General features: G+C 50.2%; 1 protein-coding gene across 3 annotated transcripts in view; it reads left to right on the forward strand.

The window, feature by feature from the left end:
* TFCP2L1 (transcription factor CP2 like 1) overlaps positions 1-8,719 on the forward strand; it is a 52,357-nt gene extending 43,638 nt beyond the window's left edge. For 2 of the 3 annotated variants that reach the window (XM_024569739.4, XM_024569741.4), the window contains exons 14-15: positions 4,348-4,399; positions 5,235-8,719. In XM_024569739.4, coding sequence (XP_024425507.1) covers positions 4,348-4,399; positions 5,235-5,281 — 99 coding nt within the window. In that variant the 3' untranslated portion in view covers positions 5,282-8,719. Of the gene's footprint in view, positions 1-573; positions 1,343-4,347; positions 4,400-5,234 lie in introns of those variants that run through there. The other variant, XM_045203018.3, reaches the window with a different exon arrangement.
* The last annotated feature ends 7,503 nt before the right edge of the window (positions 8,720-16,222 follow it).

Here is a 16,222-nt window from a genome sequence, read left to right on the forward strand (position 1 = left end):
CTCTGTGTTCCAGGCAGGAGCAATGGCACCTGCACCAGAAATACACCCTGTGGGGTTTCGGGGATGACTCAACACAAAGGTGGCAAGCAGGTTTCATTCGGCGTGCTCCTTGCTAACCGCTGCAGTGCCTGCCTGGAGTGGTGTGAAGGAGAGAGTTCTGAGGCCACGACTGGGCCCTGAATAGCTGTGGAGTATCCACTCCATACCTCATCCTCGGCCAGGTGCCATGCAGGACCCAGGAGCACGACTGCACCCCTGCCTGCAGGGGGCTTACAGTGAGGGCTGTAAGGAGTCAGGAGGAGGGTGCTCCCCCAGGGTAGGCGGTGGGCTGCAGTGAGGGGTAAAATGGACTGGGGGTTGGCTGAAGGCGAGGGTGTGGCTCCTGGAGAGAACAGACACCTCTGCTGAATGACGAAGGTGCCGTAGCCTTCCTGGTCCTGTCACTGGCCACCCAGATGTGGCAGGGCTCAAGCAGCCGTTGGCAGAGGACACAGGTATTGAACAGGCCCTACTGGAACTGTGCCCACAAGTGATCTGATTCCACTCAAGGCTAAGGAGGGGGTTTTTCAACAGGTTTGCTGACACATGTAGACGTCCCTGCAAGTCGTAGAACAGAGATCTCTAAGCTTGTTCTGTCCTGGACCTTTCCTCTTAATCATAGTAAGGAGTGCCAGTATTATGGAGTGCCGACTGTGTTCCCACTACTGTTCCAAGTCCACGCGTAGTGACTCATTTAATTCTGATGGCCTCCCTTGAGGTAGGTGCTGTGGTTATCCCGTTTCACAGGTAGGAAACTGAGACACAGAGAGGCCAAGTGCTCTCTGCGGACCAGGCCCCACAGCTGCTAAGGGGCGGAGCTGTGGTGGGAACCCTGGTAGTCCAGCTGCAGAGCCCAAGCTCGGAGCCAGCAGGATCTCCAACCTCTCCTGAAACGAACCCTTTAAAAACACAGATGGGCTGATGGGAGCACAACTGGGACCCTGAGCCCCTGTCCAGCCCCTAGCAGATCCTAAGCCAGTTGTGGGAACTCTGAAAGCCTCTGTATAGAGGATTATAGAGGAAATGGTACAGGAATGGTGGCTGGGGAAGTAGAGAAAATGTGGGGCTTGGAGTTGGACTGGTGTCCCCTCCTGGAACTAGTAGCTGAGCAACCTTAGGCAAATTTACTGACCCTCTTTGAGCCTTAGCTTCCACATCTGTAAAATGCGGATATTTAATACTTACCGAGCAGGTAGGGTTGAAACGAGAAGATTGTTAGGTACCAGGAGATGCTGACTAAACAGCAGATGTAATTGATGGTGCTAGGCACTTGTTTTGGGGAGCAAGTGATGGACAGGTACTTAAATTTAACAGTGTATAAAATGTAAGTCTTTTTAACAGTCTTTATACTTATTTCATAATTGTCATTATTAGAATAATCCTGGGCTCCTCCTTACAGTTGCCAAAGCCCCTGAAATGGGAGTCTCCGTTTCAGCCTGAGGTCTGCAAGGTGCCATTTCCTTACTTTTTAATTAAAAAGTAATCACAGAGTAAGTGGTCAAGCAACCTCAAAGAGCAGAAGGCAAATGTGAGAGGCCCTCATCTTCCCCACTCTCTTTTCCTGGAGGAGTTTACGCTGGGTTTGTGTGATCCTGCCAGATGACTCTCATGTGCCGGTGTCCGTTGTGTGCTGGGTCCGTTGTGTGCCTGGGCGTGTGCACGTGCAGGTTCTCTACCGTGCCGCAAAGATACGGCTGTGCCTTCATCTGCAACTTGCTGTTTTTGTCCCCAGTTCAGAATTCCTTCCATATTATTATGTTCAAATCTAATGCAGCTATTTTTTTACCCCCATTTCACAGATAAAGAAAACGAAGCCCAGAGTTCCTAACTTTAGAATAGCCTGGAAGGTTAAACTGCCCTGAGCAATAGGTTGTCGTTGTAGCATGGAAAACTCGTCACTTTGTAACTCAGAATGAATTTCTTCTGTGAAGACAGAAGCCAAGAATGTATGGAACCTGGCGATTTCACGGGTCCCTGAAGGAAGTTCCTTCCCCAGCTTGCCCTGTGACCTCAAGAGCAGGCAGTTAAGCAACTGAAGCAGAGAACAGAACTCAAATGCCACCTCAGCTAAACAGGCCATTCCTATTCCCCAAAGTCTCCTTGCCTCTTAACCCCAAATCAATTGGAAACCTCTTGCTTCTTAATTGCCCGGAGCATTGGAGGCAGCCTGGCCAGCCCTCCCTGCCGGGGGGTGCAAGGGCACTTAATTAAACAAGGGAGTTACTGATTAAGCCTGTGTGGGCACTGCCTAGGGCTCTGCATGCCCAAGTGGCTGGGTGGCCCAGGGTCCTAGAGGGCACGGGCCAGCAGTATAGAATGAGTGTGCTTCACGCATCATCAGGCCTTGCAGGGTGGGGCGGGCATCTACGGTGGGTGGATTTGCAGGATTTGGGGCGATAATCCAGAGCAGGCAATAAAATGTGGTTGCATTTTTTAAATTGGAAAGCAATTTTGCTGTAGTACTAGCTAGTGTGTGAGTGTGATGTGAATGTTTATGTATATGTTTATATTTTTATAATTCTTGCCATTTATATTGTGACAAACAGCATACATATGCAAAGAGTATATAAAGTGTATATGTACAGTTTAAAGAATAATTGAGTCCTGGCTGGTATAGCTCAGTGGATTGAGCACGGGCCTGCGAATCAAGGGGTTGCTGGTTCGATTCCCAGTCAGGGCACATGCAGGCCAGGTCCCTAGTCGGGGGCACGTGAGGGGCAACCACACACTGGTGTTTCTCTCCCTTTCTTCCTTCCCCTCTCTAAAAAATAAATAAAATCTTAAAAAAAAAAGAAGGATTGAAGTACCCAATACTTGCTCTTCGGTTAATGTAGTGTTATGTTAGAAGCCCCTTTGTGAGCTAATTTTATATTCCTCTCCACCCTCCATCTGTTGGTCTGAATTTTGTGTTAATCATTCCCTTGTTCCTCCTCAATGTATTGTTGAATTTTGTCTGTTTAAAAACTTCGTATAAGTGGCATAATGTGTATTCCTCCGTGACTTTCTTCTTTTGTTCCACAAGATACTATTTTAAAATAATTTTTTCACCCTCACCTGAGGATATGTTTATTGATTTTAGAAGAGAGGAAGGGGGGAAGAGAGAGAGAGAGAGAAATATCGATCAGTTGCCTCCTGTACACACCCTGACCGGGGATCGTACCGGCAACCGAGGTACGTGTTCTGACTGAGAGATTGCAGCCGTGACCTTTTGGTGCCCGGGATGATGCTCCAACCAGCCGAGCCACCTGGCCAGGGCTGCACGTGATAATTTTGAGATCTGTGCATGTGAGTGTGCTGCCGTAGGTCACTGGCACTGCCGAAGGCGTAGCGTACCAGTCCATGCTCTTGCTGTTGATTGACATGGGGCCGTTTTGGTTTGGGGTGCAGTATTGGCCATTCTCAGGTGTGCTTTGTGTGTGCACGTGCAGTTTATCAAGGGTGTCTGCCTGGAGGACCAATGTCGTGTTCACAGGTCCCACGGAAGCTCTGTAAAGCTGTTACACAGATTCACACTCCACCAGTAGTGACACCAGCTTCCATCACTCTACCTCCTGGTTGTATTTTTCATCGTTGAAACAGCCCCATTTGACATGGAGATAGGAAGAAAAAGGTTGACTTGTCCGGAGTCATGAGGTAGCTAATCAAACTGGGAACTCCAGAGAGGTGGCTGGTGAATACCCCTTCGATTCCAGCCACATTTCAGATGCTGGGAGTGGCACTCTGTTTATTCAGGGGTGGACATCAGTGGGTTCACAGTTATTCATATGGAAAAAAGGATGCAGGTTGTGAGTATTACAGTAGCTTTATTAACTCCGTGTTTCATGTACTCAAAACTGTAAACCTGCTTTTGCCCACCTCTGTACCTGGTCCTCCTAGGATTCTAATAGGCAGATCCTGCTGATTACCCCGGTTTTTAAGCACATTGACTTTCATGAATGCTACTGTACACATACACTCTCCCGTACTGTGTCTCTTATAGGGACTGGAAGACCTGGTAACCAGGACAAAGCAAAACAAAAGCAAACAAAAATTTAATCCCATATTTAAATTCAATAACATTTTGATTCCTTTCCAGGCTCCTTTTTGTCTCTCATGTTCAGTTTTTTGTTACTTAAAATTGTGATCATACTGTACATTTATTTTCTGCCACATTTTCGTAGTTAAAATTGAGCATCACCGTTGGCCTGCATTTGTGTAAACACGGTGACTGTCATTTCTGACGCACGTGGCTGGGCTGCTTAGTGCAGAGGCTTTTCACATATTACGCACTCATTGTTGATGGGACATGGTCTCTCTTTTGCCTTTTAGATGGTGCAGAATTTCCAAGATGAATCCTGTTTTGTCCTCAGTACCTTAAAAGGTAAAGCACCCCCCACCCCTAGCTTTTCCTGTTTATTTAAAGAATGCTGGTTGCACCCCCAGGGTAACGTGTGGTGAGGTGAGTGGGGCTTGCCCGCCATTGCCCCCTCTGGAGAAGGCTCCCTGGGAACATCCTCTGGGAAAGAGAAACGAACTTCCTGTGGACCCTAGTCCTGGAACAGGAGAATTAGCGAGACTGGCCCCAGAGTCACTTCTGGAAGGGACATCCTGGCCGGACAGTGTGTTCTCCATGGACTCAGTGCCAGGAGACATAAGATGCATTGAGTTTTTCTAAAACGTGGGTCTCCAGGAAGACTAAGCATGGAATACAGCAGCTAAGGCCAGTGGATTGGGGACCCGGCCTGGGGGGTGGGGTAGGATGTAAAGGGCCCTCCTGAGGAAGGGGTTTGAGAAAGAACTCAGTGGCCAGGAGAAAGGAAGGACCAACTGTGGCCTTCCTTAAGGGCCGGGGGAGGTGAGAGGTGCGAGTCTGGCATCTGTCTGAATGAAAGCCTTCTGACTGTGTTCGAGACGCTGCGTCAGGACAGGGCCCGGAGGCCACACCAGCCCGAGAAATACCATTTGCCCAGAGCCTCCTTGGATGTAGGTCTTGTAGTCCTTGGGCCCAGAGCTGTGGTGGAAAGGCCCGTTGTCAGAGAGAGAGTCAACAAGAGAGATGTGAAGGCATGTGCTGAAATCTCTGCTTTTGCCAGCACACTGTGCTGTACACAGCCTTATTTTGGTGGTGTCTGCCAATATTCATGCCTTCCGGACTCCCAGATGCCAGGGCACCATGCCTTTCTTCCTGGAAAATGCCCAGTGTTTCCCTCTTGCAGCTGAGAGCAGTGATGGCTACCACATCATCCTGAAATGTGGCATCTGAACAGAAGTACAGCCAGCAGCTGCCTCCACCTCCCAGCCCTGTGGACCCCCTTGGACCCCCTTGAATGTAGAAATCGCACCACTGTAAGCTGCAGCCTCCCCTGGCAAGCTGCGGCTAGAAGTGACCTTGCCCGGTGTGTGAAAGCCACAGACCAACAACCAGCAGAAACCCACAGATGTGGAGTCCCTGGCATATAGAAAGCCAATGGCTCCTCTCTCCCTTCCCCTTTAGCTTTTGAATGGTTCTTTGGTCTTTTTCCCAGACCTGCCACTCTAAAGAGGCAAACAGTGGGGTGTCTGCTCTGAAACCCCTCGTGCTCTGAGTTGCAGGCTAGCCCACTGGCTGGCTGTCTGGTGTCTCCTGACCTCTCTTCTGCCACCAGACGAAGTTCTGCCTCCCCCAACCTTTGCCTTCTCTGGCGACCGGCCCCGTGGCCGAGACTGCTGACTACATGGGGGCGATTCACCACCATCGTCTGTCTTCCTTCATGTTGGTTTCCGTCCTCGGTGGCCCTGGTGAGCATCTGTCTGTCCTGTTCTTGGATGGATAGATGGGAGTGGGGTTTATTCTGTGCCTTCTTCTTCTTTCACCTTTACCTTGTTTCTAAGGATCTGCTCTACAAAGCTCAGAGCTGGGCTCATCTCTCTGGGTTGGTGGGATACCATGATATGCGTGTAGGACCCACTGTGCAGACCTGAAGGCTGCTTTTAGGCACATTCTCATGAGTATACAGAGGACAAGAACAAAATGATTCCTCATGAGCTCCTTTGTTGTAGCTTTATTTCCTAGCCATCATGGGTGAGGACCAGGAAATGGTCATCCCAGTGTAAGATGAGGTGACCTTGACTGTCACAATACCTGGCCCTCTTGGGTGGGCTCACCAAACCCCATTAAAGACCTTGGTTACCTACGGCCAAACCTGCCAAGTTTCCTAGGGACATTGCGTTTTCTGTGAGGGCCCCATTTAAATGTTGATCTTTTTTCCCTTGTAGGGGATGTGGGTAGAGCATTTTGCCTGCACCGGTGTGATTGGATCACCTTTCTTAGTGGCCTATGAGGAAATTTGAGTGCCAGTAACTGGTAGGCTGGCCTCTGTTTCCTGGGACCCAACAACCCATGCTGGCCCAGGGCTTCAATCCTTTGCTAATTTAGGCTCATCTTCCAAAGCATGGTGAACCTATGACTGCGGAGCAGGATTTTATAGTTTCTAAAGTAGAGCTTTCGGGGAGAACAGCACTAGGGTTGGAGATGATCACAACTGGGTAGACTTTGTTTTACAGATGCGGAAACTGAAGCCCAGAGGGGCAGAGCCACCTGCCTGATAACATAGTGATAGGGTGTTGACATAAATTTATTATACAAACCAGGCCACTTTTGAGAGTGAATGGGATCTATAATAATTGGGTTGAGACAGAGGGTGTGGTATTTCTACAGAGTTCCTGATTCCTTTTCCCTTTTTGAAAGGGAAGGAGGAGCTGGTAACAGCTTTATTGAGATATAATTCACTTACCACACAGTTTACCATTTATCCATTTATGGTGTACAATTCAGTGGTTTTTTAGCAAATTCAGAGTGACCATAATCAATTTCAGAGCTTTTTCAGCAGCCCCCAGAGGAACCCTGTGCCCTTTAGCAGCCACTCTCCCGCTTCCCCCCCGCGCCATCTGCCCTAGTCCTAGGCAACCACGAATCTGCTTTTTATACGGCTCTACCCATTTTGGACAGGTAGAGCCTAGTTCGTATGTATAGAATCATACAACATACGGTCTTTCGTGGCCAGCTTCTTTGACCTAACATAATGTTTCCTGGGGCCGTCCCTGGTGAGTGTGTGCCGGCACCGGCACGTCAGTCCTTCGTAGAGCCGAGTGACAGTTGCTTCTGTGGGTGGGCCACGTCTTGTTTGTTTGTCCATCTGTCACTCGAGGGGCATTGAGTTGTTTCTACTTTTTGGCTATTATGAATAATGCTGCTACAGGCATATTTGTACGAGTTTTTGTATACACATAAGTTTTCATTTCTCTTGGAAATACACATAGGAGTGGAATTGCTGGGTCATATAGTCACTCTATATTTAACTTTGTGAGTAACTGCCAGGCTGTTTCCCAAAGCAGCTGCACCCTTTTCCACTCCCAGTGCAGTGGTGTACGAGAGTTCCAGTCTCTCCACACTCTCGTCAGCAGGGGCCCACAGCTGCCGGCTGCTGATTGTAGCGTCCTAGTGGGTGTGAGTGGCATCTCATGGTGGTTTTGATCTGCATTTCCCTCATGGCTAGTGACGTTGAGCACTTTTTCCATGTGCTCATTGGCTGTTTGTGTATCTTCATGGGACAAATGTTTATCCTTTGCCCATTTGTAATTGGGTTACTTCTCCTTTTATTATTGAGTTATATGACTCCTTTGTATATTCTAAATACAGGTCCTATACCAGATACATGATTTGCAAAAATGTTCTCCCATTTTGTGGGTTGTCTTCACTTTTAAAGTTTTCAATTTGATAAAATCCAAGACTACCTATTTTTTCTTTAGTCGCTTATGTTTTTGGTGTCAAGTCAAAGAAACCATTGCCTGATCTAAGGTCAAGAAGATTTATGCCTGTGTCTCCTTCTAAGGCGTTTTATTGTTTAGTCCTTACAACGGTCTTTGATTCATTTTGAGGTATTTTTTGGACAGGCAGACCTAGTTTTATTGTGCTTCACGAATGTTACACGTTTTACAAATTGAAGGCAAGACCCTCCACCAGCAAAAAGATTATGACTTACTCTATTGCGATAGTAGCTTTTTAGCAGGGGTCTGGAACCAAACCCACAGTATCTTTGAGGTGTGCCTATATGTGGTGTGGTGTTGGGATCTCCCTTTGTTCTTTTGCACGTGTCTGTCCAGTCATCCTGGCACCAGTTGTTGAAACGCCTGCTGGGGTCCCCGTGGAATTAATTGCCTCAGTACCTTTGCTAAAGGCCCCTGATTCTTGCTGAATTATTTTATTTTATTTTATTTTATTTTTTGACATGAAGGTGTTGTTGGAAAGCTCACCTCTTCTCTTTTATAGCGGGCTTTCTGTTCTCTTTGTGCTGTGTCCCCCTTTACCTGTCTCAGCAGTACTGGGTCATGGCAGTTTCCGATGTTCTGCAGTCTTTCTTGGTACGTGTTCCAGCCTCACACACCACACTCCTTGGGGGAGGTCAATGCCAATCATTTTCTTTTTGAGGAAAGGGAGTAACACAGAAGTGAAATAACTTGCCGAAGTTTACGTAGAACCAGGACTAGACCTGTGGTCTTCTGACGTCCAGCCTTTCCAGTTGCCTTTAGTCACCTGTACCTGAGTGGTGTTACTGCCCAGGCTAAGTGATAGCAGGCTCAGTTTCAATTCTAAAAGTATGGTGAGCTAATATTTTTATTTCTTAATTCCAAAAGAGGACCTAATAAAGATCTGTTACCTTAAGTTTGCTGTTAGTAGATTCTTTCATTCTCTGAAAAGCCCATTGCTTTCTCCTCTCCTTACCTCCTAATGGTGGTAGTTAAATCTTGTAGCTTACAAAGAAGTAGAAAGTAATAAATACCAAGAAGTAATACACATCATAATTTAACAAAATGTTTTGACCCTTCCACACAAGTCATATGAGCTAAAGCTGTAGGTTTTAGTGCTGTCATTGTATTAAGTACAGAAGAACTGTACTCCTTTCTGCTCCTGTGCACTGTCTGTCCTGTGAGCCGAGTCCAGCGTCTGGACCCACTGGGCAGGGCAGCCCTCCCTGCCAGGGCTGCACCCTCTGCCCCACATGTTCCAGGTTGTGGCTTCACTTTGGAAGGAGCCGTTTTGACAGGTGGCCTCCAGAGGGGAAAGATGTGCATGTGCTCGGGCCGCCATCTTTGACCAGGGTCCCGGGGCTGTGTTCCTCCTTCTCCGGCCTCCGTGTTCCTGTGCTGGGCAAGTGTGTGTGCAAGGTGGTGCTAACCTTTCCTTGTTTACTAGGTTGCACCTCAAAATAAAAACACAGAGGCTTTTGAATGGGGGAACAATAGGATTTGCTGGGGGATGGGGCTTTGTGTCTTTGGAAAAAGCAGGATGGAGTGGGGACTTTGAAGTCTTGGCTTGAGGTCCTAAGCAAAGGTCAGACATTGCCCTGGGGACCTCCTGCCAGGCAGCCTCAGGCCGCCTTAGAGCTGGGGGGAGGGGGGAGGGGGGCTGGCGTGTAGTGCTTTCCTGGGAGCAGACTGAAACTGGCTGAGCAGTGTGTCACAAGTTTCCAAGTCCAGTGTGGCTTCAGGGGCCAGCCTGAGTAACTTGAGGTCGGAAAATGATTAACGAGTTGGTGAAAAGCATGGGAAGGCCTTTTTTGATGTTGTCATTGGAGTGGAGGAAGGAAGCCCTGAGGCTCTCAGAAAAGCTGGAAAAGCAGAGGCTGAGAGGGGTGGAGTGGAGAGAGTAGGAAGTTCAGGGGACCAAGTCAGGGGCCCTAGGCCCCAAGACCCTCGTTTTCATGAGTCTCTGCCCCTCTTGGTCTCTGTGACTGCCCTTGAAAGAGAACTGGGAGACCTGTGGAGTTGTGGCTGGCTCAGTCACGTGGTGAAATTACGGGTGGCGGGTCTTACCTGTTTTCCCTCCATCAGAGTCATACCATGCCAGGTGCCGAGTGTGTGCCGCATCCTGGTTGTGCACAGAGTCGCTACTGCTCTCGCTCAACTCAGGGTGCCGCAGCACTGCAAGGTTGCAGGCACCTTGATGGGAGGCATAGTGTCTCGGTCATGCCTGTAAGAATCAAGCCCGGCTCGCAAGAGGGCCGACTGCTCCTTCAGCAGTTGAGAGTGGCCACCGGGTGTTCCCCTGCAGCCTGAGCCTGGACACAGTGTCATCCTGCTCTGCGGCTCTGTTCTAGATGTGTCTGTGCACACACGCGTCCCTTTCCCTGCCTCTGTGTCTGGCAGGAATGCGGCCCGGAATACTCTCAGCTTCGCTAGGTGCGATGTCTGCTGTTCCCTTTAGATCTTACGTGGCTCTCCTGCTTCTGGCTCTGTTGCTGAAGTTGGTTATGGTCAAGTTGCTCTACCTGGGGGCAATCCACAGCCAAGTCCAGCTCGTCTGGGGAGGGGAGCAGCGCTGGCCACTGCCATCCTACAAGGCCCCTTTGAGCAAGGCCCAGGGAGTCTGTCTTCCACACAACCGCCTCATGTCCTTTTTTCTCCTCAGTTTTATACTGTGGGTGTGATGTCAGTCCAGCTGGCTGATAGGAAATGATTGAATATCTTTTCTGACCACCTCCGAGCCCCCTTCCCTTCACCCTGTGGGAACAAGACAGGGAGATTTTCAAGACAGCCCAGTCCAGAGATGTGGGTGTTGCAGTGAAGCTCTCGGTGGGCCTGGGGCGGGGAGCTGCTGGTCAGGTCACCCAGCCTCCTCCCAGGCACCCGCCCAGGGGCACACAGAGCTCCTTGAAGCCTGTACAATGTTCTCCAGGCCTCTGCAAAGGCCCTTCCTGGGTTTTCTTTCTCCACTCTGTGGGTGACAAGAAAGCCCAGGAGGAGAAAGATAGTAGGTCTCAGTGGTGGCTTTCTTGTCAATGGCCCAGGAGTGGAATTGCCATCCCATTCCCCTCTTGCCAGGTAGAGACCTAAAGGAATGTCCCCAGGAGGTCAGCTCTGATTGCTGGATTGGCTGCCCTGTGCAGGGCCGCTGATGGGGTGAGGGAGGTGAGTCTGGGGCTGACTGGCTCTGCCATTCAGATAGGCAAACCAGTTGCCCTCCAGAGGGGCGTTGTCTGAGCCTCCCTCACACCCTTCATCCTAGGACCCCTGGGGGATGGGCTGGGCTGCAGCAAGCCACCAGGGCACAGGGGGGCCTTTTATCATAGGAAAGTTCGAATCTTCATCCACAAGAAAACAATATAATTAACCCCAGCACCGAGCATCAATTGGCAAATGCCCACTCATCAGGAGCTGTCCAGCTGCAGCCTGAACCAGCTCCCTGCCCGGTCTGTGACCAACTTGATGACAGGGAACACTGTCTTCAAACCACTTAAGTGAGATGTTATCCAGCACCACTTCAGAAAAATCCTTTCTTCTCATTAGCAGACCTGTATTTACAAAAAAGTACTCTGTTATCCTATTTTGAGTTTCATTAAAAAAAAATATGGAAGGAAATTCACTCTCTCTTATGCCTACATAATATTGATTTGCTCCTTGGCTCTTAAAGCTGAAAACATTAACTGTCTAATTCTTTATACATAAAGTTTGCCAACCACTGAGCTAGACCTCCATTCCTGTCTACCCGCAATGGGTTATTTTAAAGAAAACCCAGAAAGTAGGACTTTTTAAAAATAAAAATATATTGTTTTGAGCATCAAGAGAAGCCTTTAGCCAAGCAGCCTTTGGGTCTCCCCTGCCTTGTGGTCTCACTTCCCCTGTGGCCAGGAGCCCTCCTGCCCTGGTGGGATCCACTCCAGCCTCGGAGGGAACGTCCAAGCCCTTTCCTCCCCCTCTTCTGCCTGCTGGCCCAATCCTGCAGACCTGACAGGTCTTTGGGTCCCTGGGTCGAGTGCTAGGGGCTGTGGGAGGGCTCTGTGCCAGTACTGACAGGTCACCCAGCCGTGCTGGGTGGTGGCCTCCAGACTGAGGTCTCTGGACCGTTCCTGTTCCAGAGGGTGCAGCCTGCACTGCACTGCCAGCTGGCACCTTGAGGACCGTGCACCTGTTGGCTTCTTGAGTTTCCTGCAAATGCCTCCTAATGTCTTCCTCCTACAAAGGGAACCAACCACTTGTGGCGGCCTCAGCTTGGTGATTGGGAGGGGCTGCTTTCTGGTACTCCATAAGGGTTTCACAGGCCCAGGTTTCAGGTTCTGCCCAAATGTCAGCCTCACTGGGGGTGGCTCCACGTGCTGCTGTCCCACTCTCAGCTGGGGCAGGCCCCTTTCCTGTGGCTTGGCCAGCCTTGTTGGGCCCCTCGCTCCGCCCCCACACTGGACACTGCCTCCAGTGCTCCATTAGTATCAACACCAAGGGCAGCAGCTGGTGCTGACTGGCCTCTCATGGGTCAGTTTTTGTGCTCAGTGCTTTTGCCATTGTTTCATTCGATTCTTCCCACAGTGCAGAGAGGCCCCTGTAGCTCAGCTTCCCAGGGAGGACATCAAGACCCAGAAATCAGACGTGATCCCAGGGCCCTACAACTACTGTCGGATTGAGCCAAGATGAGAGGCCAGGCGCCTGGGTTCAGATCCCACATCAGGGCACATGCTCTCCCCAAATACACAGACGAGCTGCTACGCAGCACTGGCTTTTGTGCAGACTGTTCATCACTGGGATGGAGCACCCAGTGGGGAAAGCCTGGGGCTTGTTAAAGACAGAGACAGAGAAGGGTTTGTTTTGTGTGCCTTTTCCTGCCCTTCCCTTGCTGGGTATAAACTTGGTTACTTTGTTCTCTAATGTTCATGTATTTAAAGTGATTTCTTTATTAAAATGTGACTTCCCCACCTTTTCCCAGATTGGATGACTTTTCCTAAAGGTCGTGGGAGTCTCTCTTGGGGTGGTGTGGCCCTTGGATGGGTCAGGTGAGAGTGATGGCCATGGGGGGTGAGCTCGAGACAGAAGTTGTCATACTGCCACATTGTTTTTGTACCTGAAATAAGGCCTATTTGCAGTTATTACTGCACCTTCGAGCAGATGAGCAACCTCTATGTGGGATCTGTGCTCAGGTCAGAATGCAAATAAAACCCGTTTGTAAGAAGCCCCTGTGCCCCTGCTGGTGTGACTCAGTGGATTGAGTGCTGGCCTGTGAATTAAAGGATCAATGGTTCAATCCCCAGTCAGGGTGTATGCCTTGAGGGCCGGCCAGGTCCCAGGTAGGGGGTGTGCAAGAGGCAACCACACATTGATTTTGTTCCTCTCTCCCTCCCTCCCTCTATGTCTACAAATAAATAAATAAAACCTTAAAAAAAAAAAAAAGCAGCCCCTATGGCTCAGACCTCCAGGCTTTTTGTTTGGTTTTTTGTTTATTTGGTTGTAAAATACATAGAGTATGAAATGTACCTTCTTAACCATTTTTAGGTTTATCAGCTTCAGTGGCATCAAGCACATTCACATTGTTGTGCAGCCATCACCACCACCCGTCTTCAGAACTCGTCTTCCCCAACGGAAACTTTGTCCCCAGTAAACGCTGACTCCCCATCCCCCTGCCCAGCCCTTAGCCACCTCCATTCTACCTGGTGTCTGTGAATGTGACTGCTCTGGGTCTCATGTAAGTGGAGTCCTTCAGTATTTGTCCTTCTCTGACTGACTGCTTTCGTTGCACATAATTTCAAGGTTCATCCATGTGTAGCATGTGTCAGAACTTACTTCCTTTTTAAGGCTGAATAATATTCCATTATCGACATATAGTACTACACACATTTTGTTCATTCACGAACACTGGGTTGCTTCCACCTTTTGGCTGCAACCCAAATGCTGCTGTGAATAATGCTGCTGTGAACGGTGTACAGATCTGTTGGAGTCTGCATTCTCTGGGATCTACGCCCAGAAGTGGGATTGCTGGATCATAAGTTAATACTGTTGTCCACAGCATCCGCACCACTTTACATTCCCACCAGGGGTGCACAGGGTTCCAGTTCCTCCACATCCCTGCCAACACTTTCTCTCTCTTCCCTTTCTCCTCCCTCTCCCTTTCTTTGATAGTAGCCGTTCTTATGCGAGTCCTCAGGTCTTTGAAGCTTGATCATTGAGAGAGCTGTGTTGAACCTTGTGGTAGGCACATTTGCACTGCCAGTACCCCAGGTCCTTGTCACCATCTAAGACCAAGGCTGCAGTCTCACAAGCCACCCACTGGCCTCCCTAAACTGGCTGGTGTTCTCTTGAGGACCATGGACCTCTTGGCTTTGCTCAGAAACCTTTCTACCCAGGCCACACTTTTCCCGAGCTTCTTGGCCCCCCGTCCTCCATTCCAGTCAAATGTGTGTGCCGCTCCCAGGGTGGCCTCTCCTCGGTGTCTCCTGCTCACATTCTCCCCACCTTCCTGAGGCCAGTGGATCCTGCTCCCCACAGCACTCTGGTAAGGCCCCCCTCCTCTCAACTTGCCTGCACTCTGATGAGAAGAGCAGAGGGTGTGCACAGGGGTGAGGGGCCAGGTCTTAGGTTGGGATCCTAGCACCAATAGATCTAAAGCAAGCTGCTTAACCTCCCCAAGCCTCAGTCTTCTCATCCGTGCAGTGTGATGGGAGTGCCACCTGCCTTGCAAGCTTGTGAGGCTGACATGAGACTATGGGTGTGAAGCGGTGAGCATGGCTGTGCACAGGAGCCTCTTGGGTGGGGCTCTGAAATGGGAAACTATTTTCCAGGACCCAAAAGAGAGTGACACATTGGCAGGGGGGCGGGGGGTCAGAGTAGACAGCTGGGTGTTGGGTCAGATAACAGTGATTCTCAGAGTTTCACAAAACTATGCTTAAACAATTCCATTTCATATTTTCTTAAGAAATGCAGATCCTGAGCTGCCAAGTTGACTTTTTGGCCCACTGGTAAGCTGTGTCCTGCATTTTGACCACACTGACGCAGGGTCTCAGACCATGGCGGGAGGGGCTCGGATTTGCTTTCTAAGTGCAGTGGGAAACGGCAGTGGAGGTCCTTAAACTAAGGAGGGCCAAGATGGGATTGGGTTCAAAAACTCAGAGTTGAGCTAGAGAGCTGGTTGATGCTATGGAGCCATTAGGGGCTGGAGGCTGGAAGCTACCCTGCACCACCCTGCTTCTCGGGCTCAGCTGCTGGCTGCCCACCGGCCTGTGTGGCCTCAGCCCCAGCAGGGAACTCAGCTCTGAATAGGAGGACACACAAGCCCAAAGGTGTGCACCCAGAAGCGCTCTCAGCCCACTTCGGGCAGGCCCTCCCTCAGGGCCCTCCCGCTGCTCTGCACAGCAATCTGCAGGAGAGTGGGCCACAGGGCAGGTGAGGCCCGCTGAGGCAGGAGCAGAACCACACTGCAAAATGGTCCATTTCCAGCCACAATGTGGGGGTGAAGCTTTCAGGATGAGTCTCACATGATGCCCCATTTTCAGGTAGCACAGGTGGGTGACCCTCAAACTGCATCAGGGTCACCTGAAGGGCTTGTTCAAGAGACTGCTGGGCCCTGCGCCCGGAGTTTCTGACTCAGTAGGTCTGAGCTAGGGCCTGAGAATTTCTATTTCTAGAAAGTTCCCAGGTGGCGCTGATGCCACTGGTGCAGGGAGCACACTTTGAGAACCCTGGTATGGTAGGTTGACAGCGCTTTGTTCCAACTCAGCTCCCTGCTCTGTGACTGGAAAACGTTATTTAACCCTTCTGAGCCTGGCTTGCCTCATCCCTGTGCGACTGACATTTATAACTGCTCTGTTGGGTGTTACACAGATTAAACGGGTTACAGTGACTTTAAGGAGTGGAGAATGGCTCTGGCACAGAGTGAGCCATTGGGCGAGAGGCTTCCATTGATGGTTTGTGGTTCACCGGGGGCCTTTGTAGCCCCTGCTGAGAACCGTGTCCTGGGCGGCACGTGGAGGGCTGGTAGAACACGAGTCTGGGCCCCACATGCAGGCTCTTCCATTCAGTAGGGGGCCACGAAAGTGCTGTTTGTTAGTGGCGACCACACTTTGGGAACCACTGGCCTGGAGGACCGTGTTCTCTTTCTTAAAGAAGTATCCAAGAGGGAAATGAGTCCCTCAAGACGCAGACCCAGCTGTGAGCTAAGAGTGGGGGGAGAGTGGGGTCACTGGAGGATTTCAGGGTCAGCTGATGTGGTCACCCAGACCTGAGGGGTAGGGTCACAGCTGTGGGATCTTTCTGTCAGGGGAAGCTGATTTCAGTCATGAAACCTGTCTATGGGACCGCCCGGGGAGGCCAAGGGGCCTCCTGGGTACAGGCGTGATGGCCGCCAGCTCTCCACCCACTGTCTGCTCTGGGCCAGGCATAGCAGCCACACTCTTGGCCCTTCTAGGTT

Source organism: Desmodus rotundus, chromosome 2, assembly GCF_022682495.2.
Source record: "Desmodus rotundus isolate HL8 chromosome 2, HLdesRot8A.1, whole genome shotgun sequence".
Taxonomy (NCBI): domain Eukaryota; kingdom Metazoa; phylum Chordata; class Mammalia; order Chiroptera; family Phyllostomidae; genus Desmodus; species Desmodus rotundus.